Here is a 25,414-nt window from a genome sequence, read left to right on the forward strand (position 1 = left end):
GACGGCCGATGCTCTGATGGCTAGGGAGCTTCACTTTTTGGATGTGCATCGAATTCTTTTGCAATATCTCAAGGTGACGAATGACTTTCGGACAACAGATCATCTGTTTGTTCTGTTCAGTGGAGCAAAGAAGGGAAATAAGGCTTCCAAGGGCACTATTGCTCGTTGGTTAAAAGAGATGATGGCGTTGACTTACATCTGAAAGGGACGGTCGGTGCTGGAAGGGTTGAGAGCGCAGTCCACCAGGGCGCAGGGAGCCTTGTGGGTGGAGTGTCTGCTTCTCTCTCCACAGGAAATCTGTCATGTGGTGACGGGGACTTCTCTTCACAGTTTACCAAACATTACCGCTTGGATGTGCAAGCCCCAGAGGAAGTGATGTTTGGGGAAAGTGTTTTGCGCGCAGGTCTTTTAGGTTCTCGCCCAGAATAAAGGGACTTGGGTGCATCCCACTCATCTGGACTGATCTGGGGTGCGAACAGGAAAGGAAAATTGGTTCTTACCTGCTAATTTTCGTTCCTGAAGTACCACGGATCAATCCAGAGACCCGCCCCCCATCTGTTGAAAGACTTCCTCGCTTCTGGATATGGCTGAGCTGATGGAGCTGGCATATGATATACTCAGATTATTAAGCAGTGTACATAGTTTGGTATAGTTTTTCTGTTAAATCAAGGGGCCTAGTTTGCAGGGGGCTCCAAATTAAGTCTCTGTTCGCCCAAAGTTTATTTGGGTTTGTGTAAAGTAGACATCTTGGCTTGGGTAAAGGTCAATACTGAGGGACTGCAGGTGGCGCACTCTGTTATGTAGCAGTGCCTCAAAGTTTTGTTCTCTGCCTCCATCTGCTGGAGGGGAGGCAAAACCCACTTGTCTGAACTGATCTGTAGTATTATAGGAACGAAAATTAGCAGGTAAGAACCAATTTTCCTATAGCTTCATCAACATGAATTTACATGTGATGAGCACTATTAGTTTTGCGGGGGGTTGGATGCACGTTTTGGACGAACTAATCCCCTTATGGCATAAGGGGTTGTGGACGCATGTACAACCACGGGAGTGCACTCGGTCTGATAATGCATTGCTATTTCTGTTTTCCAGAGTTGCATGCATGCAGTGTAAAGTCTCTCTCCCTCTCTCCCTGGCGTGAAGCCTCTTTCTCTCCTCCTGTCTTTGTGCTCCCTCTCTTCCTGGTATGCAGTCTCTCTCTCTCCCTTCTTTTTTCTGGGTGCTCCCTTTCTTCACAACGAGTGTGGGCTCTCCCCCTCTCTCTCCTAGTGTTTGACATCTCTTGCTCTCTCTGTCCTTAGTATGGGATATCCTTCTGTCTCCTCTTCTATTTCCTAGTGTGTGACTGCTCTCATTCCTTCCGTACTGGGAATGTTTCCTCTCTTAGTGTGGTATGGGATCTCTCTCCCCTCTCCCTCCCTGAGGTGTGACTGCTCTCATTCCTTCCGTACTGGGAATGTTTCCTCTCTTAGTGTGGCCTCAGGCCCTGGTATGGGATCTCTCTCCCCTCTCCCCTCTCCGTGACCGCTCTCCTCTTTCTTCTCTCGCAGATGGTTGCCAGTAAGTACTTGTATGATGAAGGCGAGGAGGAGGAGGTGTTTAATGATGAGTGGGGAGCTGCAGGGAAGCTGGATGTGCAGACTGTGAATGTGCTGGAAATGAACTTCCTCCGTGCCATCGTAAGCCAGCGCTAAGTTATTTCTGGGATGAGGTTAGAATGTGGGACAGGGAGTGCCTCCTTGTGATCTTCTGAAGTCTCTTGATTTCCTTACTTCTGTTATCTTGTGTTTCTCCCCCTCTGCTCTGAGGACCCCTGCACCTTGAAGGCGGAAGCTAAGGACTGTTTTTTTTTTTTTTCCCTGGCAATGCCCCAGTGTAAGCACGGTAAAACCCTACTTCTCACCTTGTATAGCAGGAAGCTGCAGGGACCTCCTATTGCCCTTTGTAAAGATCTGCCTGGTCTCCTGCCCCGACCTCCTTAGCAGTCTGTTGCCCGCTCTTCCCCCCGCACCTTGCTTTACTGCCATGTAGGCAGGGTTAGAAATGTCAATGAGCAGGAGCCCAGCATGCAGACACCCGGAGGCGATGCAAGCTTCCAGCAGCGGGATGAAAGGGGATTTCTTACCCGAGAATAGCAGGCAGAGGAAGTGGGGGAGCTGGGATTAATCTGAAGGAAAAGATTTCCATGGCTGGAAGCTCAGAAGTCTCCCCTTCTTTCCAGGACTGGAGCTTGTACACAGATCCAAAGGAGTTCCTGGAAGTGCTGAGCTGGCTGGAGGGACGGTAAGTGGCGGCCGGGGCTGGGAGTTCCTCCGTCGCATTCCTTCTCTGGCTGGATGCTGAGTGATCAGCTTGATTGCATGAATCGTTGACACGCCATGACTATAACCCGTAAGGGACCAAGGCCCTCTCACTTAGGAAGTACATTGGGGTAGGTTTTCAGAAGCTGAGTCAGGACTTAGAAGGTAGATTGGCTGAACTGGATTTTCTCCTAGGACAGCAGGATGTTAGTCCTCACACATGGGTGACATCATCAGATGGAGCCTGGCAGACTGAGCATGCCCAGCTTGCCACTATCCGCGCGTCCATGCAAGGTCCCCCTTCAGCCTCGCGGTGGTGGAGCTCCAAATCGCTTTTGATTTGTTTTTCAGGGGTTTTTCTGCATCTGGTCCCCCTTCACGTTCGGTTCCTCCGTTCGGTAGGTACCCTTGGCTTTTGCCTATGTTCTTCATGGTCAATTCCCGACTTTCGCACCGTGGTGCCCTTCGGTCATCGACCGCATGCCGGCCTCTTTTTTTCAAAGGCGTCATCAGGTTTTCGACTGTGCCCCCAGTGCCCGTGGACCTTGTCCATCATGGATGTGCATGAGGTGTGTATCCTCTGCCTGGAGGCCTCACACGACGTCCGGGGGTATCATTTGTGCGACCAAATGACCTCTAAAGGGTGATAAACACTGTGGATCCATAAAGTCTAGAGGATGTGAATGAAGAGTGGGTGGCTCGCAGGAATAACGGCTACTACCTGGAGATAATACCCTTATTCAATAATCACACACACGGTTAATGCGACTCCAACACTGCTCTAAGCTTCAACGGTAAGAGGAATTGTGGAAAAAAGGATTTGCATTCACAAAAAAGCGGGGAGTAGCTTGCTTGTTACGGCGGTTACTACCCCAAACCAAATAAACCTGATACTTCACTTTCAATGCATATCCAGCATGGCTCTCTGCTTCAACGGCAGGGTAGAAAGACTGATACTTCACGCATATCCAGCATAGCTCTCTGCTTCAACGGCAGGGTAGAAAGACTGATACTTCACGCATATCCAGCATAGCTCTCTGCTTCAACGACAGGGGAGAAAGACTGATACTTCAAGCATATTCAGCATAGCTCTCTGCTTCAACGACAGGGGAGAAAGACTGATACATCACGTATATCCAGCATAGCTCTCTGCTTCAACGGCAGGGGGAATGAAGAAAGGTGGATCTATATACAGACAACAACCAACAAGGACTGAATTATTTAATCTGGGTGGGCAGGTGGGCATGGGTGTGGCTTGCTTATTGCGGCGGTTGCTACCTGTGTTCTATCACATCGAGGACCCAGAGGTCGGAAGTGATTTTGGCCCACTCCTCGAGAAACAGGGAAAGACGCCCACCTAAGTTTCGTTCGGAGGAATGGACCGGCCGAATTTCATTTTGTGATAGACTTAGAAGAAGTGGACTGCTGATGGCCGTCTTGGAAATCACGGCGTCCACGAAAGGAATGGGACCAAGACTGTGACCTGGATACTCCTCCCCTGGGAAAAGAACCACGGGCTCTGTTGACATAGCGGCGATTGCCCCTGAAGCGAGAACGAGACGGGACAAAGGACCTTGACTGTTTGGGACGGTCCTCTGGCAGCTTATGGACCTTGTTTTCACCCAAGGACTTAATAAGCTGCTCCAGGTCCTCACCAAAAAGCAACTTGCCCTTAAAAGGAAGAGTGCCCAACTGAGCCTTAGAAGCATCAGCAGACTAATTGCGCAACCAGAGAAGACTTCTGGCAGATACCGCTGAAACCATAGCTTTAGCTTGGACCCGAAGCAAGTCATAGAGGGCATCCACACCATAGGCTATGGCACCCTCCAAGCGTTCAGCCTGCTCAGCCTGTGCAGACGGGAGGTGCTGGGTGCTGAGTAACTGCTGCATCCACCTAAGGCTTGCCCGCTGCATGAGACTGCTGCAAATTGTTGCCCTGACACCAAGAGCTAAGACTTCAAAAATGCACTTTAAATAAAATTCAAGCTTACGGTCTTGTATATCCCGTAAAGCCGTCGAACCCACCACTGGGATGGTAGTGCGCTTTGTCACAGCTGTGACAGACGAATCCACCTTGGGAATTTTTAACATGTCCAGGCAGTCCTCAGGGAGCAGGTATAATTTATCCATAGCTCTCCCAACACGAAGTCCAGACTCAGGAGACTCCCATTCCCTGAGGAGGAGCAAGCGGTGCATGGGATGAAAAGGGAAAGAACGCGGTAAGGCCCTCAGTCCCGCCAGGACCGGGTCCGCGTTTGGAGTCATAGCTGCAGCCACAGAATCCTCTCGGGGGGGGGGGGGGGGGGGGTGTCAATTCCCAGTTCTTGAAGAATGAAGGGAATAAGAGGCTCCAATTCTTCCCGCCTAAATAGACGCAGAACACGCGGATCATCACCCTCTAGGGGCGGGGGAGTAGAATCATCATCAACCCCAACATCGTGAGGGTCCACAGGAGGAGGGGGGGTGGGTTCCGCGGCAGGAGGGGGGGCCCCCGGGACCACGCGAACCCTAACGGGGCCCTGAGGGTCCAAACCCTCCTCAGAGGAAGGCCTAGGTGGAATTGGAGGGGGGGGGGGAACAATAGGAGGGGGGTCCATATCCCTTTGCAGACTGGCCAGATATGAATCATGCATTAAAAGTACAAAATCCGAAGAAAAACGGACCCGGGCCGAACTTTTTGCGGGGGGGTTTGAAAAGGCAAGGGGGGGGTCAGAGCCAGCGCCCCGAGAGCGAACCGGGCTCAAATCGGGCGCAAAAAGCGAAAATTTCGAGTCCCCTGCATCCGGAGAAGCAGAAGAGAAAAATCCAAGATGGCCGCCGCAGCCGCGCAATCCTGAGACGAAAAAGGCTTAGCAGCACGGCGGGGAGTCCTTCCCCGAGGCTTACTTGCTGGCGATTCAAGAGAGGGACCTTCACCCCCCGAAAGGCACCGAGAACAAACCCCTTCACGGGAGAGCCGGGAGGCCGACTCTCCACAAGCAGTGCAGCACAATGGCCGCGGCATGAAAGCAGGAGCCGCAATGTAATTAAGCAAAACAGCTGAGCTGGGAGCCCCAGAGGAGTTAGGCGGGAGATTGAACCCCTGCTCTCACCTCAAATAATAAAACTGCCTTAAAGTTAAAAACTTTAAATTTTATAAGTATTCTTTATTCTTTTTTTTTAAAGAACTGTATGAAAACAAAGCTCTGTGGAAAAAGTGACAAAAAATGTTTTAATTCCTCACAGAGTCAGGGGAATGAAAATCATCCCTGAAAGGCACATCGGAGGAATAGACCACTCGGGGCACGGCAGCAGTGGGGAGAGGGACTGGCACCACCAGTATCACCCACACAGGTCACCGGGAAGGGAACCTAGGCTGAAAAATATCAGGGGGCAAAGCCCCCCTAAGAGCGAGGGAGACAAAAGTGTCTACCCTAATACAGACAGAGGAAAAAAAGTCTCAATGTAATACTTTTTTTTTTTTAATTTTTTTTTTAAAGAAAGCAAAATAAGAGTACTTGCGTGAGCTTGCCCTTAAGAAAAAAGAAAGAAGAAGAAGAAGAATCCATAGGGCAAGCTAAACAGGGGACCGAGGGTGAGCTGTTCCACCTGCTGGAGACAGACAAATACTGAGGGTTCCTGGGTGGGTTCCGTCCTTATATGGGCAGCCTCAGAACTCTGGTCTGTCTCCACCTGCTGGAGACAGACAAATACTGAGGGCTCCATGGGTGGGTTCCGTCCTTATATGGGCAGCCTCAGAACTCTGGTCTGTCTCCACCTGCTGGAGACAGACAAATACTGAGGGTTCCTGGGTGGGTTCCGTCCTTATATGGGCAGCCTCAGAACTCTGGTCTGTCTCCACCTGCTGGAGACAGACAAACACTGAGGGTTCCTGGGTGGGTTCCGTCCTTATATGGGCAGCCTCAGAACTCTGGTCTGTCTCCACCTGCTGGAGACAGACAAATACTGAGGGTTCCAGGGTGGGTTCCGTCCTTATATGGGCAGCCTCAGAACTCTGGTCTGTCTCCACCTGCTGGAGACAGACAAACACTGAGGGTTCCTGGGTGGGTTCCGTCCTTATATGGGCAGCCTCAGAACTCTGGTCTGTCTCCACCTGCTGGAGACAGACAAACTACTGAGGGTTCCTGGGTGGGTTCCGTCCTTATATGGGCAGCCTCAGAACTCTGGTCTGTCTCCACCTGCTGGAGACAGACAAACACTGAGGGCTCCAGGGTGGGTTCCGTCCTTATATGGGCAGCCTCAGAACTCTGGTCTGTCTCCACCTGCTGGAGACAGACAAATACTGAGGGTTCCTGGGTGGGTTCCGTCCTTATATGGGCAGCCTCAGAACTCTGGTCTGTCTCCACCTGCTGGAGACAGACAAATACTGAGGGCTCCAGGGTGGGTTCCGTCCTTATATGGGCAGCCTCAGAACTCTGGTCTGTCTCCACCTGCTGGAGACAGACAAATACTGAGGGTTCCAGGGTGGGTTCCGTCCTTATATGGGCAGCCTCAGAACTCTGGTCTGTCTCCACCTGCTGGAGACAGACAAACACTGAGGGTTCCTGGGTGGGTTCCGTCCTTATATGGGCAGCCTCAGAACTCTGGTCTGTCTCCACCTGCTGGAGACAGACAAATACTGAGGGCTTCCATGGGTGGGTTCCGTCCTTATATGGGCAGCCTCAGAACTCTGGTCTGTCTCCACCTGCTGGAGACAGACAAACACTGAGGGTTCCTGGGTGGGTTCCGTCCTTATATGGGCAGCCTCAGAACTCTGGTCTGTCTCCACCTGCTGGAGACAGACAAATACTGAGGGTTCCTGGGTGGGTTCCGTCCTTATATGGGCAGCCTCAGAACTCTGGTCTGTCTCCACCTGCTGGAGACAGACAAACACTGAGGGTTCCTGGGTGGGTTCCGTCCTTATATGGGCAGCCTCAGAACTCTGGTCTGTCTCCACCTGCTGGAGACAGACAAACACTGAGGGTTCCTGGGTGGGTTCCGTCCTTATATGGGCAGCCTCAGAACTCTGGTCTGTCTCCACCTGCTGGAGACAGACAAATACTGAGGGCTCCAGGGTGGGTTCCGTCCTTATATGGGCAGCCTCAGAACTCTGGTCTGTCTCCACCTGCTGGAGACAGACAAATACTGAGGGTTCGTGGGTGGGTTCCGTCCTTATATGGGCAGCCTCAGAACTCTGGTCTGTCTCCACCTGCTGGAGACAGACAAATACTGAGGGCTCCAGGGTGGGTTCCGTCCTTATATGGGCAGCCTCAGAACTCTGGTCTGTCTCCACCTGCTGGAGACAGACAAACACTGAGGGTTCCTGGGTGGGTTCCGTCCTTATATGGGCAGCCTCAGAACTCTGGTCTGTCTCCACCTGCTGGAGACAGACAAATACTGAGGGCTCCAGGGTGGGTTCCGTCCTTATATGGGCAGCCTCAGAACTCTGGTCTGTCTCCACCTGCTGGAGACAGACAAATACTGAGGGTTCCTGGGTGGGTTCCGTCCTTATATGGGCAGCCTCAGAACTCTGGTCTGTCTCCACCTGCTGGAGACAGACAAACACTGAGGGTTCCTGGGTGGGTTCCGTCCTTATATGGGCAGCCTCAGAACTCTGGTCTGTCTCCACCTGCTGGAGACAGACAAACACTGAGGGCTCCAGGGTGGGTTCCGTCCTTATATGGGCAGCCTCAGAACTCTGGTCTGTCTCCACCTGCTGGAGACAGACAAATACTGAGGGCTTCCTGGGTGGGTTCCGTCCTTATATGGGCAGCCTCAGAACTCTGGTCTGTCTCCACCTGCTGGAGACAGACAAACACTGAGGGTTCCTGGGTGGGTTCCGTCCTTATATGGGCAGCCTCAGAACTCTGGTCTGTCTCCACCTGCTGGAGACAGACAAATACTGAGGGCTCCAGGGTGGGTTCCGTCCTTATATGGGCAGCCTCAGAACTCTGGTCTGTCTCCACCTGCTGGAGACAGACAAACACTGAGGGTTCCTGGGTGGGTTCCGTCCTTATATGGGCAGCCTCAGAACTCTGGTCTGTCTCCACCTGCTGGAGACAGACAAACACTGAGGGTTCCTGGGTGGGTTCCGTCCTTATATGGGCAGCCTCAGAACTCTGGTCTGTCTCCACCTGCTGGAGACAGACAAATACTGAGGGTTCCTGGGTGGGTTCCGTCCTTATATGGGCAGCCTCAGAACTCTGGTCTGTCTCCACCTGCTGGAGACCGACAAATACTGAGGGTTCCTGGGTGGGTTCCGTCCTTATATGGGCAGCCTCAAAACTCTGCTCTGTCTCCACCTGCTGGAGACAGAAACACTGAGGGTTCCTGGGTGGGTTCCGTCCTTATATGGGCAGCCTCAGAACTCTGGTCTGTCTCCACCTGCTGGAGACAGACAAATACTGAGGGTTCCTGGGTGGGTTCCGTCCTTATATGGGCAGCCTCAGAACTCTGGTCTGTCTCCACCTGCTGGAGACAGACAAATACTGAGGGTTCCTGGGTGGGTTCTGTCCTTATATGGGCAGCCTCAGAACTCTGGTCTGCCTCCACCTGCTGGAGACAGACAAATACTGAGGGTTCCTGGGTGGGTTCCGTCCTTATATGGGCAGCCTCAGAACTCTGGTCTGTCTCCACCTGCTGGAGACCGACAAATACTGAGGGTTCCTGGGGTGGGTTCCGTCCTTATATGGGCAGCCTCAGAACTCTGGTCTGTCTCCACCTGCTGGAGACCGACAAATACTGAGGGTTCCTGGGTGGGTTCCGTCCTTATATGGGCAGCCTCAGAACTCTGGTCTGTCTCCACCTGCTGGAGACAGACAAACACTGAGGGTTCCTGGGTGGGTTCCGTCCTTATATGGGCAGCCTCAGAACTCTGGTCTGTCTCCACCTGCTGGAGACCGACAAATACTGAGGGTTCCTGGGTGGGTTCCGTCCTTATATGGGCAGCCTCAGAACTCTGGTCTGTCTCCACCTGCTGGAGACAGACAAATACTGAGGGCTCCAGGGTGGGTTCCGTCCTTATATGGGCAGCCTCAGAACTCTGGTCTGTCTCCACCTGCTGGAGACAGACAAATACTGAGGGTTCCAGGGTGGGTTCCGTCCTTATATGGGCAGCCTCAGAACTCTGGTCTGTCTCCACCTGCTGGAGACAGACAAACACTGAGGGTTCATAGGGTGGGTTCCGTCCTTATATGGGCAGCCTCAGAACTCTGGTCTGTCTCCACCTGCTGGAGACAGACAAATACTGAGGGTTCCTGGGTGGGTTCCGTCCTTATATGGGCAGCCTCAGAACTCTGGTCTGTCTCCACCTGCTGGAGACAGACAAATACTGAGGGCTCCAGGGTGGGTTCCGTCCTTATATGGGCAGCCTCAGAACTCTGGTCTGTCTCCACCTGCTGGAGACAGACAAATACTGAGGGTTCCTGGGTGGGTTCCGTCCTTATATGGGCAGCCTCAGAACTCTGGTCTGTCTCCACCTGCTGGAGACAGACAAACACTGAGGGTTCCTGGGTGGGTTCCGTCCTTATATGGGCAGCCTCAGAACTCTGGTCTGTCTCCACCTGCTGGAGACAGACAAATACTGAGGGCTCCAGGGTGGGTTCCGTCCTTATATGGGCAGCCTCAGAACTCTGGTCTGTCTCCACCTGCTGGAGACAGACAAATACTGAGGGCTCCAGGGTGGGTTCCGTCCTTATATGGGCAGCCTCAGAACTCTGGTCTGTCTCCACCTGCTGGAGACAGACAAACACTGAGGGTTCCTGGGTGGGTTCCGTCCTTATATGGGCAGCCTCAGAACTCTGCTCTGTCTCCACCTGCTGGAGACAGACAAACACTGAGGGTTCCTGGGTGGGTTCCGTCCTTATATGGGCAGCCTCAGAACTCTGGTCTGTCTCCACCTGCTGGAGACCGACAAATACTGAGGGTTCCTGGGTGGGTTCCGTCCTTATATGGGCAGCCTCAGAACTCTGGTCTGTCTCCACCTGCTGGAGACAGACAAATACTGAGGGCTCCAGGGTGGGTTCCGTCCTTATATGGGCAGCCTCAGAACTCTGGTCTGTCTCCACCTGCTGGAGACAGACAAATACTGAGGGTTCCTGGGTGGGTTCCGTCCTTATATGGGCAGCCTCAGAACTCTGGTCTGTCTCCACCTGCTGGAGACAGACAAATACTGAGGGTTCCTGGGTGGGTTCCGTCCTTATATGGGCAGCCTCAGAACTCTGGTCTGTCTCCACCTGCTGGAGACAGACAAACACTGAGGGTTCCTGGGTGGGTTCCGTCCTTATATGGGCAGCCTCAGAACTCTGGCTCTGTCTCCACCTGCTGGAGACCGACAAATACTGAGGGTTCCTGGGTGGGTTCCGTCCTTATATGGGCAGCCTCAGAACTCTGGTCTGTCTCCACCTGCTGGAGACAGACAAATACTGAGGGCTCCAGGGTGGGTTCCGTCCTTATATGGGCAGCCTCAGAACTCTGCTCTGTCTCCACCTGCTGGAGACAGACAAACACTGAGGGTTCCTGGGTGGGTTCCGTCCTTATATGGGCAGCCTCAGAACTCTGCTCTGTCTCCACCTGCTGGAGACAGACAAACACTGAGGGTTCCTGGGTGGGTTCCGTCCTTATATGGGCAGCCTCAGAACTCTGGTCTGTCTCCACCTGCTGGAGACAGACAAACACTGAGGGTTCCTGGGTGGGTTCCGTCCTTATATGGGCAGCCTCAGAACTCTGGTCTGTCTCCACCTGCTGGAGACAGACAAATACTGAGGGTTCCTGGGTGGGTTCCGTCCTTATATGGGCAGCCTCAGAACTCTGGTCTGTCTCCACCTGCTGGAGACAGACAAATACTGAGGGCTCCAGGGTGGGTTCCGTCCTTATATGGGCAGCCTCAGAACTCTGGTCTGTCTCCACCTGCTGGAGACAGACAAATACTGAGGGTTCCTGGGTGGGTTCCTTCCTTATATGGGCAGCCTCAGAACTCTGGTCTGTCTCCACCTGCTGGAGACAGACAAATACTGAGGGTTCCTGGGTGGGTTCCGTCCTTATATGGGCAGCCTCAGAACTCTGGTCTGCCTCCACCTGCTGGAACGGGGGCTTAACCCATGGTCTGGACTGATCCGGGTAGGTACAGGGAAACGCTCACTGTCTGCCCCTCAGGGAGGGAACTGCAGAGCTGCTGCCACTGGATGTGTGAGAGGAAGGGATGGCTGCTAAGTCCAAAATTCAGTTGGTCTGCCCTTGGAGGCCGGAGGTGGAATGGTGTGTGGGACCTGGGATGGGATGCTGCTGCAGACTGATTGCATCTTCCTCCATTTGTGTCTTGGATGATCGGAGAGCAGTAGGTTGTGCCTGTGGATTCTTTGGAAAAGCTTAGCGGCCGAATGCAGGAAGTGAGAGCTGCACAGCTGTGAAGAAGCTGGTCTGTGCCTACACCTCAGTGTCGGCGTGCTAAATCAGAGCAGCCTTTAAGGCTTGGCGAGTGTAAGGGACCGAGTTTAGAGGGGCCAGACCCATGACCGAGGGACGTGCAAGGGGCAGCTTCAGAGAGAGATCCTGTCCTGGAGCAGTGGCACTGCCTGGGTCAGAGGGAGGCTGAGGTGGGGAAAGCTCGAGCAGATACGAGCAGGGTTTTGTTGCAGTTCTTTAGGGTTTTGTGTCTAATTCGTTTGTTCTTTTTTTTGTTTCTCATCAGAGTGGCAGAGCAGCAGGGCCGGAGGAGAGGCTGGTTCACCTACACTGACCTGTGTGTGCTGCTGGAGCAGTGCCTGTGGCAGCAGGCGTTCAGCCACTTCTATCAGCACGTGACCAAGGTGAAACTCCTAGAGAGGCTGCAGGGAGACCTTGGCAAAGGGAGGAGAAAAACGGAGACCTGGCAGTGACTGGGGAGTGTAGGGAGACAGGAAGTCCTATAGTGACTGGGACAGAGGGAGGGGTGAGACCTGTAATGACTGGGCAGAGGGAGGGGTGAGACCCTGTAATGACTAGGAGGGGGTGAGACCTGTAATGATTGGGCAAGGAGGGGGTGAGACCTGTAATGATTGGGGCAGAGGGAGGGGGGTGAGACCTGTAATGACTTGGACAGAGGGAGGGGTGAGCTGTAATGATCTGGCAGAGGGAGGGGTGAGACCTGTAAATGACTGGGGCAGATGGAGGGGTGAGACCTGTAATGACTGGGGCAGAGGGAGGGGGTGAGACCTGTAATGATGGGGCAGAGAGGGAGGGGGTGGGGGGTGAGATCTGTAATGACTGGGGCAGAGGGAGGGGGTGAGACCTGTAATGATGGGGCAGAGGGAGGGGATGAGACCTGTAATGACTGGGGCAGAGGGAGGGGTGAGACCTGTAATGACTGAGGCAGAGGGAGGGGGTGAGACCTGTAATGACTGGGGCAGAGGGAGGGGGTGAGACCTGTAATGACTGGGGCAGATGGAGGGGTGAGACCTGTAATGACTGGGGCAGAGGGGAGGGGGTGAGACCTGTAATGACTGGGGCAGGGGGAGGGGGTGAGACCTGTAATGACTGGGGCAGAGGGAGGGGTGAGACCTGTAATGATGGGGCAGAGGGAGGGGTGAGACCTGTAATGATTGGGGCAGAGGGGAGGGGGTGAGACCTATAATGACTGGGGCAGAGGGGAGGGGGTGAGACCTATAATGACTGGGGCAGAGGGAGGGGGTGAGACCTGTAATGATTGGGGCAGAGGGAGGGGGTGAGACCTGTAATGACTGGGGCAGAGGGGGGGGGGGTGAGACCTGTAATGACTGGGGCAGGGGGGGGGGGGTGAGACCTGTAATGATGGGGCAGAGGGAGGGGGTGAGACCTGTAATGACTGGGGCAGAGGGAGGGGTGAGACCTGTAATGATGGGACAGAGGGAGGGGTGAGACCTGTAATGATTGGGGCAGAGGGAAGGGGGTGAGACCTGTAATGACTGGGGCAGAGGGGAGGGGGGTGAGACCTATAATGACTGGGGCAGAGGGGAGGGGGTGAGACCTGTAATGACTGGGGCAGAGGGAGGGTGTGTGTCTTGTACTGACTGGGAAGGGGGAGGATTCTGTAATTATTGAGGAGTGGAAGGGGGGAGGATCGTGCAGTGATTAGGGAGCAGAGGGATGAGAGCCCTGCAGTGATTGGGTGTGGAAAGAGAGGGAGGATCTTACAGTGGTTGGGAAGTGGAGAGGGGGGGAAATTGCAGTAATGGGGGAGTGAAAAGATGAGAGTCCTGCAGTGATTGGGAAGTGGTTGGAGGGGGAGGATCTTGCAGTAATAAGGGAATGGAGAGAGGGAGGAGAGTCCTGCAGTGACTGGGGAGTGGAGAGAGGAAATGCTCCCTGTTCCACGCGCAGGTCCCCAGAGGCAGGCAGAGCTCCGGAGTCTCAATGCGTGGATGAGACGATGGTGCAGGGAAGAGGGATTCAGTTTTGTTAGGAACTGGGGAACCTTTTGGGGAAGGGGGAGTCTCTTCCAAAGGGATGGGCTCCACCTTAACCAGGGTGGAACCAGACTGCTGGCGCTAACCTTTAAAAAGGAGATAGAGCAGCTTTTAAACTAGAACAAAGGGGAAAGCCGACAGTCGCTCAGCAGCGCATGGTTCGGAGGGAGGATACTAATGATGCATTAGAGTTAGGGCATCCCGACAGAGAGGTTCTAATAAAAGCAAACGTAGTCCATGTGCCTATAAGTAAAGAATCACTTGAGCTAAAGAATTCCAAATTTCCAGATGTTCCTTTCTGTCATTGCGTTCCTTGTACGTATCCGGATCTGTCCAGATTCTTGGGTTTTGCCTCCCCTCCAGCAGATGGAGACAGAGAAGTTGATGCCCCTCTGGAGGACTCCAGGATGGGGACCATTGATCTGGTCATGATGGGTCTTCATGATCCGACCGGGTCTTTCCCTTTTCATCTTTCAGTCACTGACTTATTGTTTTGGGAGTGGGACACCCCAGATTTGGGTTTGAAAGTCAGTAAAGTGATGGATAAACTGTATCCTTTGCCAGAAGAAGCCCTATACCTCCTTCGGGTCCCCAAGGTAGATGCGGCGGTGTCTTCAGTCACCAAAAAGACCACCATTCCGATGACAAGCACAACAGCCCTAAGAGATCTCCAGGATCATAAGCTCGGAGTCAGATATCTTGTCCTTCTTACAGGCCGGCCTGGCTAAAGGCTTATCGTGCAGCTCTCTAAGGATGCAGGTAGCGGCCCTCGGTTTTCTCTGGGGTAAGATACAAGGCATAATCTTAGCCGCGCATCCGGACGTGGTGCGTTTTCTCCAAGGGGCAAAACATTTGCGTCCTCCGGTCAGGAATCCTTGTCCTTCGTAGAGCCTAAATTTGGTTCTCAAAGCTCTGTGCAGCGCCATTTGAGCCTCTAAAGAGGGCGACATTAAAAGATCTTACGTTACAGGTGGTTTTTCTCATGGCTATTTCCTCAGCTCGCCGGGTGTCAGAGCTTCAGGCGTTATCCTGCAGAGAGCCCTTTTTAAGAATTGTGGATACGGGAGTCTCTCTGCGGACGGCTCCTTCCTTATTTATTTATTTCGGATTTTTTTTTTTTTTTTTATCCTTTTTTTATCCTTTCTCCCAAAGGTGGTTTCCTCCTTTCATTTGAATCAGTTGGTGGAACTCCCATCCTTTCCAGACATGGACCGCTCTGATCCCCAATCTAGAGATCTGAGGAAGCTAGACGTGCGCCGGATTCTGTTGCATTATTTGGAGATTACAAATAGCTTCCGCATGTCGGACCATCTTTTTGTGTTGTGGTGTGGTCCCAAAAGAGGGCACAAGGCGTCTAGGGCTACAATCGCCCGCTGGTTGAAGGAGGCTATTGGTTCAGCGTACCTGCTTCATGGCCAGCCGCTTCCAGTTGGTCCTTGAGCACATTCTACCTGTTCGCAGGCAGCCTTGTGGGCAGAGTGTCAGCAAATTTCGCTGCAAGAGACTTGTAGGGCAGCTACTTGGAAATCTTTGCTAGGCATTACTGATTGGACGTCCAGGCCCCAGGATCTGGGGGGTTTGGTGAAGGTGTGATCCAAGCGGGACTCTCAGGGCTCCACCCCACGTAGGAGAGCTCTAGTACATCCCAGGAGTCTGGACTGATCTGGGTACGTACAGGGAAAGGAAAATTGGTTCTTACCAGCTAATTTTCGTTCCTGTAGTACCACGGATCAGTCCAGAGTCCCGCCCATTTCAGCGTTGGGATAACAGAGTCTGCTCGTTCAGTACTTCTTTATCTTCTCTGCAGACTAGTTTTCAAAGTTTTCACGGGTTCTTCTCCTACTTGAGGTTAGTGAACAGGATGTGTGTTGCAGGGTTTTTCTTCTCCCGGTCCAGGCGGGGATAAAATTCAAATTAAAGTAGTTTATTGATTATGTTGGTTTTAAAATGTTCTTCTTGGATACAGTGTAATACTGACTGACTGTAGGTGGCACCTCAGGGTATACGACAGTCAGTCAAAGCTTCTCTGTCTCCATCTGCTGGAGGGGAGGCAAAACCCAGGAGTCTGGATTGATCCGTGGTACTACAGAAACGAAAATTAGCAGGTAAGAACCAATTTTCCTATATAATTTGTACCCCGATATAGCACTGTCCCATTGGTTATCCTCTTTCCACCATGTCTCTGAGATGCCAATTAAGTCTATGTCATCATTCACTGCTATACATTCTAATTCTCCCATCTTACTTCTTAAGACTTCTGCCATTAGCATACAAACATTTCAGTGTGTTTTTTGTTTGTATTTTTATTTTGCTTTCTAATTGATAGGGATAAATTGGAATCTTTTAGCTCAGGTGAGTTTTTAATTATGGGAAGCCTTCTTGGAGTCTCACTGCTCATTCCCTCGGCAGGCGAGAGAGGCAGTTCAAGAGACACTGCTTCGGCTTCAGAGATTAGAAGCAATCGTGCTGGTTCCAGCAACAGAGCAAGGTTGAGGAAGATATTCAGTTTACTTCATCATTCCTAAGAAAGAAGGGACGTTTCGGCCCATTCTAGACCTGCAGAAAGTCAATGCAGCACTGCAGGTTTCGCGTTTTCATATGGAAACATTACAAACAGTGATAGCAGTTGTTCGACAGGGAGAGTTTCTGGCCTCCTTGGTTTTAATGGAAGCCTATTTACACATTCCCATTTGCATGGAACATCAAAGGTTTCTTCGATTCATGGTGCTGGGTCAGCATTTTCAGTTTTGGGGCCTCTTTTGGGTTAGCGAAGGCTCCACAAACCTTCACAAAAGTTATGGTAGTGGTGGCCACTGCGTTGCGGCAGGAAGGTGTTCTGATCCACCCTTATATGGACGACTGGCTTATCCGGGCAAAGTCAGAGGTGGAGTGTGGCCGATCGGTCCAGAGAGTGCTGGAGATGTTACGTTCTCTTGGCTAGTTTGTAAACTTGGCAGAGTCCTCTCGTTTTGAGTCAGTCATAGGAGTATTTGGGGGCAACATTCAACACTCGATTGGGCAAGGTATTTCTTACCTCAGAGAGGATTCTGAAGTTGCAGTCTCAGGTGAGCCAACTGTTGCCTATGCCAGTACCCAAAGCATGGGATTACCTGCAGTTTTATGGATTCTATGGCATCTAATCTAGATTTGGTACCGTGGGCCTTTGCTCACAAGCGTCCGCTCCAGAGGGTGCTTCTGTCCTTTTATGATCCATTGTCGGAGGAGCTTCATCTGCCCTTACTGCTAAAAGGGGTCTCCAGATCCAGTCTCTTTTGGTGGCTGTCGCGACCCAGTTTGGAGAGGGGAGTGGATCTGGAAGTCCCATACTGGGTGGTGGTTGACAACGGATGCCAACTTCAGAGGTTTGGGGGGTGGGGGGGAGCAGCGGTCTGTCAAGGGTGGACGGCCCAACGACAGTGGTCACCAGTAGAGAGGTCCTGCTTTATCAGCTGTCCGGAAATAGAGTGGTTTGCAAGGCACTGAACATCTTTCTTCCTCAAGTTCGGGATCGAATAGTGAGAGTTTTTTGGACAATGCGACAACGGTGGCATATATCAATCGACAGGGCAGGATGAAGAGTCGAGAAGTGGCCCAGGAACTATTTGGCTGGGTGTTGCAATACCTATGAGGGACTGCGGCATTTCATGTTGCAGGAGTGGACAACATTCAAGCGGATTTTCTCAGCAGGCAACAGTTGGACCTGGGGGAATGGGAGTTGTTGTCAGAGGCCTTCAACCTCATTTGGACCAGATGGGGCGATCCCCAACTGGACTTGATGGCAGCGCGCAGCAATGCCAAGGCAAAGAGATTTTTCAGTCGCAGAAGAGAATCGGGAGTTGAAGGAATAGACGCTCTGGTCCTTCCATAACCAACAGGGATTCTGCTATATATGTTTCCTCCATGGCCTCTAGTAGGGCCTCTAGTAGGGCGAATCTTGTGGCGCATCGAAAGGCATCTGGTCAAAGTAGTGTTGGTGGCGCCAGAGTGGCCACGGTATCCTTGGTTTGCAGATCTGATTCATCTCACTATGGACGGGCCCATCAGGTTGGCTCACTTGCAGGGCCTTCTCAGATAAGGACTTATCTTCTCGGATCAGGTGGATCACTATTGTCTCACAGCTTGGCCTTTGAGAGGAGACGTTTAAGATCCAGAGGGTATTCAGAGGCTGAGATCCCTATGTTGCTTCAGGCTCGGAGACCCTCAGCATCGCTGGCTTTATCAAGGTGTACATAATAACATAAGATATGCCATTCTGGATCAGACCAAGGGTCTATCAAGCCTTGGTTCCAACAGTGGCCAATCCAAGTCACATGTCTGCGATAGCCTTATCTTCTCTAAGTGCTGCTTTAACCCCTTGATCATCCAACGGTCCAACCTCTCCCTCGCAGGCTTTCTGCTTCGGATATATTTTAAAAAGTTTTTATTATGAGTTTTTGCTCCTATGGCCAACTTATTTTCAAATTCTCTCTTAGCCTGTCTTATCAATGTCTTACATTTAACTTGCCAATGCTTATGCTTTATCCTATTTTCTTCTTTTGGATCCTTCTTCCAAATTTTGAATGAAGATCTTTGAGCTAAAATAGCCTCTTTCACCTCACCTTTTAACCATGCCGGTAATGGTTTTGCCTTTCTTCCACCTTTCTTAATGCGTGGAATACATCTGATCTGTGCTTTTAGGATGGTATTTTTTAACAATGTCCACACCTGTTGCACACTTTTTACCTTTGTAACTGCATCATTCCGTTTTTTCTATTTTTCTAATTTTCTCAAATATTCCCTTTTGAAAGTTTAGCGCTAGAGCCGTGGATTTGCTTACTGTCCCCCTTCCAGTCATTAATTCAAATTTGATCATATTATGATCACTATTGCCAAGCGGCCCCACCACCATTACTTCTCTTACCAAATCCTGCACTCCACTGAGAATTAGATCTAAAATTGCTCCCACTCTCATCAGTTCCTGAACCAATTGCTCCATAAAGCTATCATTTATTCCATCCAGGAACGTTATCTCTCTAGCGTGACCCGATGATACATTTACCCAGTCAATATTGGGGTAATTGAAGTCTCACAAAATAAACGTCGCATAGATTATAATTTTTTAGATTTTTTTATGTGCATAGAATTTATCTGGAACAGTGGACCATCATAACACCCTTGGTTTTTTAGGCAGTAAGCCACACTTTCAACCTTACAGGGTCATGTTTAATCATCGGTCCATTAAATGTCTTTTGTCTTCTTTATTCAAATGTTCTCTTACTCCTTCTTTTTTATCTTTTTTATAATTAGTAAAATCCTTTGTAATAAATTCAAAGACGGAATTGCCTTACTTGTGCGGAGCGCCGCTGCGCTTCCGACCTTTATCTCCTGTGCCGCCGCGCTATTATCTCCAGCGCTGTCGTGCTTTACTTTGCAATAAATTTAAGACGGAATTGCCTTACTTGTGCGGAGCGCCGCTGCGCTTCCGACCTTTATCTCCTGTGCCGCCGCGCCTTACTTGTGCGGAATTGCCTTACTTGTGCGGAGCGCAGCGGCGCTCCGCACAAGTAAGGCAATTCCGTCTTTGAATTTATTACAAAGGATTTTACTAATTATAAAAAAGATAAAAAAGAAGGAGTAAGAGAACATTTGAATAAAGAAGACAAAAGACATTTAATGGACCGATGATTAAACATGACCCTGTAAGGTTGAAAGTGTGGCTTACTGCCTAAAAAACCAAGGGTGTTATGATGGTCCACTGTTCCAGATAAATTCTATGCACATAAAAAAATCTAAAAAATTATAATCTATGCGACGTTTATTTTGTGAGACAAGTGTAGTTCGTTGCACTTAATAATTAACTGTTCTTATATAGTGGTAATTGAAGTCTCCCATTATTACTGCACTACCAATTTGGTTAGCTTCCCTAATTTCTCTTAGCATTTCACTGTCCGTCTCACCATCCTGACCAGGTGAATGGTAGTATACCCCTATCACTGTAGTCTTCCCTGACACACAAGGGATTTCTACCCATAAAGATTCAATTTTGTATTTAGTCTCATGCAGGATGTTTATCCTGTTGGACTCTATGCCATCCTGGACATAAAGCACCACACCGCCTCCTGGGTGCTCCTCTCTGTCATTGCGATATAATTTGTACCCCGGTATAGCACTGTCCCATTGGTTATCCTCTTTCCACCATGTCTCTGAGATGCCAATTAAGTCTATGTCATCATTCACTGCTTTACATTCTAATTCTCCCATCTTACTTCTTGGATTTCTGGCATTAGCATATAAACATTTCAAAGTTTGTTTTTTGTTTGTATTTCATTCTGCTTTTTAATTGATAGGGATAAGTTAGAATTTTTTAGCTCAGGTGAGTTTTTAGTTACAGGCACTTGGACTATTTTTCTAATTATTGGAACCTCACTGTCGGGATGCCCCAATTCTAATGCATCATTAGTATCCTTTAAAGATACCTCTCTCCGAACCATGCGCTGCTGAGCGACTATCGGCTTTCCCCTTAGAGCAGCTTTTAAACTAGAACAATCTTTGAGGCCTGGTGTGTGGAAAGGCACTTAGGTGCTTTGCGGGTGGATGTTTCTTGCATCCTAGCCTTTTTGCAGCAGGGTTTGTCTATGGGAGCCATTTTTAATTCACTTTGCATACAGGTGGCAACCTTAAGATGCTTTCAAAGGAAAAGTCAAGGAAGGCCGTTGGCTCACCCGGATATTGTGCATTTTCTCAAGGGAGTCCAGCATCTGCGACCTCCGGTCCAGAGGATATGTCCTTCATGGAGTTTGAACTTAGTGTTGTGGGAGCTTTGTAGTCCTCTGTTTGAACCGTTGCTGAGGATGTCATTGAAGGACCTTACATTAAAGATGGTGTCCTGATAGGAATTTGCTCAGCCAGGCGGATTTTGGAGTTGCAGGTTTTGTCCTGCAGAGAACCGTTCCTATGAATTTCAGACAATAGGGTATCTCTGCGGACCGTACCCTCATTTTTACTGAAGGTTGTTTCATCTCTCCACCTTAACCAGATGGTGGAACTTCCTGCGTTCCCAAGTGTGGAGAGGGAAGGATGGTTGGTAAAGGATCTTCACTCTCTGGACGTTCGGCAGGCACTGTTGCGCTATGACTGCCTTTCAGTGGTCAGATCATCTTTTCTCCTGTTCGGTGGTGCAAAGAAAGGAATCAAGGCATCTCAAGCCACTATCGCTTGTTGGTTAAAGGAGACTATTTGTTCTACCTATCTCTGTAAGGTCGATCCGTCCTGATGGGGTTGCCAGCGTATTCAACTAGAACACAGGCAACCTCCTGGGCAGAGTGTCAGTTGGTGCCGTCACAGGAGTTTTGTAGAGTGGCCACTTGGTCGTCTCTGCCCACTTTCACCAAGCATTATTGTCTAGATGTAAGAGTGCTAGAGGAGGCGACCTTGGTGAGCGTGTTCTGAGAGCAGGTCTTTCAGGTTCCCACCCAGTATAGGGGAGGTTGGGTACATCCCACTTGTCTGGTCTGATCTGGGTACGTACAGGGAAAGGAAAATTGGTTCTTACCTGCTGATTTTCGTTCCTGTAGTACCACAGATCAGGCCAGAGACCATCCCCTCAATTCTGAAAGACAGTATTAATGTGGTTAATATTTTCAGCAGAAATGAGAACTATATATAATTGGGTTCTGGGACCTATGCGCAGTTAGCTTTCTGTGGCCCTGGATGAGAGGGCTCCAGTTCAGGGGACTCCAACCTATCTTTATATGTTCGCCCTAGGAGGGGGAAGATTGTTATTTGAGATTATTGTTCACTCTATATTGGCTTGGGTACAGGTCAATACTGAGCGACTGCAGGTGGACATCCTGGTTATGTAGCAGTGCCTGAAAAGCTTTTAGTTCTCTGCCTCCATCTGCTGGCAGAGATCCAAATCCCACTTGTTTGGACTGATCTGTGGTACTACAGGAATGACAATTAGCAGATTAGAACCAATTTCCTTTATCCATCTTTCTCCAACTTATCCACCTAACTCTGTTATCCATTTAATTCATAGGTTATCTATTTAAATGTTTAGTTTTGAATATTGACCTTGTCATTTTTACTGTAGTGTCCCTAATTGTACCTCCTCCAATTGTTCGCTCCACTGATATGTTTGATTTGCATATTTATTTTTGGTTTTCTTTATATTTGAATATTTAAGTGTAATATATTACGTTTCTTTAGAAAAGGCCCTCTGGGTTGTAGAATTTGGCTTCAGCCGCCTGTGAGCGTCCTCAACCCTCCTTTTCCTCCTCTTTCCGCAGCTGGCGTGTATCCTGGGCGTGGTGTATTTGACAGGCGTGGCGGCCCTCTTTGCATCTGTTGCTGTTTTACACCAGGCAACCTGTATGAAGAACACGTCAGATGGAGGGTCTGGGTGGAGCTCCTTGGTGGTCACCCTTCAATCTGGTGGGCTGCTCGTGGATGGAGAGCCAGAGCTGGGCTCTGAGATGCCCCCGAGTCCTCTCTCGGACATGGCGCAGTCCCTGGAACCAGTACCTGAGGTTCCCAACTCCTCGGCTCCCGTCTCCCCCTGCTTTCAGGAAAACAATGTCGAGGAGAGGCGCTCCAGTGTCACTGCTACAGCACTGTATCTCTGGGGCTCTGTCCTCACAGCTCTGAGTTACACTGAGAAAGCTGTCCCTCCAGCTCCCCGACCCTGTTCCAACTGCATAAATCACTTGCGAGATCTTGCATCTTCCAGGTCCTGCCACAAATCCAACCACACAGACCCGAGCATCCCCTGCCACACAGCATCCACGGACAGTGTGTTCAGCCTTCTCTGTTGCAGCAGTCACAGCGAGTCAAAGAAAGACGTAAACAGCCACGGGAATCCACTCTCCAACCTGGCGTTCATTTGTCCTCCAAAGGGACAACATTGGACAGATCCTCCACATCGCCAGCTCTGTTCCCTGAGACCAAACATGGATTTTGAAAGGCTTAAAACTTTTTTTGTGCCTGGTTAGCAGCGACACACGCAGACACGTGCATGCCTGAAGATTCCCTGGGTCGCGTTCCATCGAAAGAGGTGTGGTTATTGTATGGATGGAAGCCGAATAGATCAAAACCTGAAAAATAGGAGGTTGTAAGCTGGGCACTGGCAAATGTTCACGGAGCTTTCCATCTCCCAGTGCCCAGCATACAACGGACTCACGTGCCTAATCAGAAAACCAAATGATGGGACATGGTCGGGTATGCAGTGGTTCCCAACCAGTTCTGCTTTTCAGGGTAGCCAGAATGAATATGCAGGAGGTGGATTTGCATATGCTGGTGCTGCATTGTATGCAAATCTATCTCATGCATATTCATTGCGCATATTTTGAAAAGCAGTCTGATTGGGAAGTAGAGCTGAGCATTCGGTCAGAGCCCACTCACGCAGACAGGCACACGTGTGTCATGCTTCTAAGGACACGTACCTATGCAAACACTTGTTTAGACAGAACCTGTCCTCTCTGAAGCCATTTCTGACTCAAAGGTGTGTAAAGATTTACAGAGCAGTCCAGACACAAACTGAGGTTACCTAGGCTCTCCAAAAGCCAGTCTGGGATAAACGTGGGATTAAGCTGGTGCAGGAATCCTGGTGCCGTCCTTTATAGAGGAGGCGCTGGTTTGATTTATTTTCTGAGTGTTGGTCTCTTGTGCATTATTTATATCTTTGAGGGATTTCAATGTCTCTATGAAACCGTGAATATGCAAGGCCCCCCGCTCTCCTGTGGCAGCTCAGGACTCTTCTGCAGTACCTTTGCATGTAGTTTTACACACAAAAAAGTCATGGTTAGTGCAACTCTTTCTATATTAAACCTTTTCCTTTAACAAAATAAAATAGTTTTTCAAACTTTATTGTGTGTGCCTAGATAAATTATTTTCTTCTGCTTTTTCTCCCATCCAGTCTGCCCGGTTGAGATTCATCCTCTTTTGCTAAATTGTGCATATAGAATTCTTAAATGCAACCCAACACCAATTCCCCGGGTGGGTCTTACACCCGATCTCTCCCCCCTCGTCGCATACCTGTCCCAAGCATGGCCAACACTCCCCATGCTTTCCTCAAGCCCTAGTGAAGTCTGTACAATGCAGGTTGTCTCCCTTACAGGTTACTGGTGTATCACTCAGGTATTTATTTTAGTTTATTCCAATTCTTTATACCCCGCCTATGCCAAAGCCACATACAAATCAACATACATAAATGAAAAACTTATTTTGCCATCTTCTTTTTCTCTCTGTTCTCTCGTGCTTCATTTTCCCACTCTCTCTCCCTCCCAACAATGCCTCTTTTGTCCACTCCGCTTCCCTCCACCTTCCCCAGTATTATGCTCTCCATCTCCTACTCAGTCTTCCCTCCTCCGTTGTCTGCAACATCTCCTTCAATCAGGCAGGGAAATTCATAGTAAGGAGAAATGTAATCTTACCTGATAATTTCCTTTTCTTGAATCCAGCCAGACCAGTCCAGACACATGGGTTATGCTCCCCTGCCAGCAGACGGACACAGAGAACTACAGGTTTGCTAACATTGCCCTATATAGGGTCCTGTATTACACTCAGCCTGCCAGTATTCAATGTAAGAAGCTAACCAAATTAACCTATAACCATTAACTACCCCTGCTTGCCAGGAGCCTTTCAGGGAAGGAATTAACTCCCCTTGAAGTAAACAATTATAATACAAACTCACCAGGCTTCCCAACCTTACATTGTACAGAATCTCAAGGGCAGATTTGAAAAACCTGCTGAAGTATCTAATCAGCAACAGCATAAACCGAAGAAATCTGGCAGTCTGGGAGGGATCAAGACTGCTCTGGCTGGATTCAAGGAAAAGACATTATCAAGTAAATTACATTTCTCTTTCCTCATCAGCCAGCCAGACTAGTCCAGACATCTGGGAAGTACTCAAGCTAATTCCAAACTGGGTGGGATCCTGCCAGACCTGCCTTCAAGATGCCCAAATCAAATGCTTCCTCTTCTCTGGCTTGGACATCAAATGGTAGTGCTTTGCAAAGGAATGCAAGGAGGCCCATGTTACCCCCTTGCAAATCTCCACCGACAACACTAATTGAAGTTCCGCCCAAGATGAAACTTGAGCTCTGCTTGAATGAGGCTTCAGACCCTTGGGCAAAGGCTGACCCTTAGCTATGGAAGCAGAAGCAATTGTCTCCGTAATCCATCTGGCTGTGGATATTTTATAGGTCACTGGCCCTTCCTTTGTATCACCAAAGAGGACAAAAAGACGGACTGATTTCCAGAAATCATTTTACAGCTTTAGATACCTAAGCAGAATTCTGCAAACACAAACAATGAAGGCACTCATAGCCTTCCAGACAGGACTTCTCCTTAAAAGCCGAAAGCGTTACTGACTGGTTTAGGTGAAAATGAGACATCGCCTTTGGAATAAATGAAGGATCTACACCACCTCATCAGAAAATCATAAGACAGGCTCTCTGCACAACAAGGTTTGCAATTCTGAAATCCACCTGGCTGAACAAATGACCACTAGAAAACCTGTCTTTATGATAAGATCCTTAAGAGATGCCAATTTAGCAGCTCAACGGGTGAGTCGCTCAAGCAATTCGGCACCAAAATGACATCCCAGGAAGAAACCATGTCCCTCCTGGGTTGGGGGGGGGGGGCCTAATATGCTTAACCCCCCTAAGAAAACGAGACACAGCCGGAATGGAAGCCATTGGTCTGTCGGTAATCACACCTATATGACAGGCAGTGATT

General features: G+C 50.0%; 1 protein-coding gene across 1 annotated transcript in view; it reads left to right on the forward strand.

Annotated features, from left to right (window-relative positions):
• CNPPD1 (cyclin Pas1/PHO80 domain containing 1) overlaps positions 1-23,542 on the forward strand; it is a 70,323-nt gene extending 46,781 nt beyond the window's left edge. The window contains exons 5-8 of the mRNA XM_029605016.1: positions 1,551-1,679; positions 2,222-2,283; positions 11,968-12,085; positions 21,967-23,542. Coding sequence (XP_029460876.1) covers positions 1,551-1,679; positions 2,222-2,283; positions 11,968-12,085; positions 21,967-22,668 — 1,011 coding nt within the window. The 3' untranslated portion in view covers positions 22,669-23,542. The remainder of the gene's footprint in view (positions 1-1,550; positions 1,680-2,221; positions 2,284-11,967; positions 12,086-21,966) is intronic.
• Positions 23,543-25,414: the final 1,872 nt, after the last annotated feature.

This window comes from Rhinatrema bivittatum, chromosome 6 (assembly GCF_901001135.1).
Source record: "Rhinatrema bivittatum chromosome 6, aRhiBiv1.1, whole genome shotgun sequence".
In the NCBI taxonomy this organism is placed as follows: Eukaryota; Metazoa; Chordata; class Amphibia; order Gymnophiona; family Rhinatrematidae; genus Rhinatrema; species Rhinatrema bivittatum.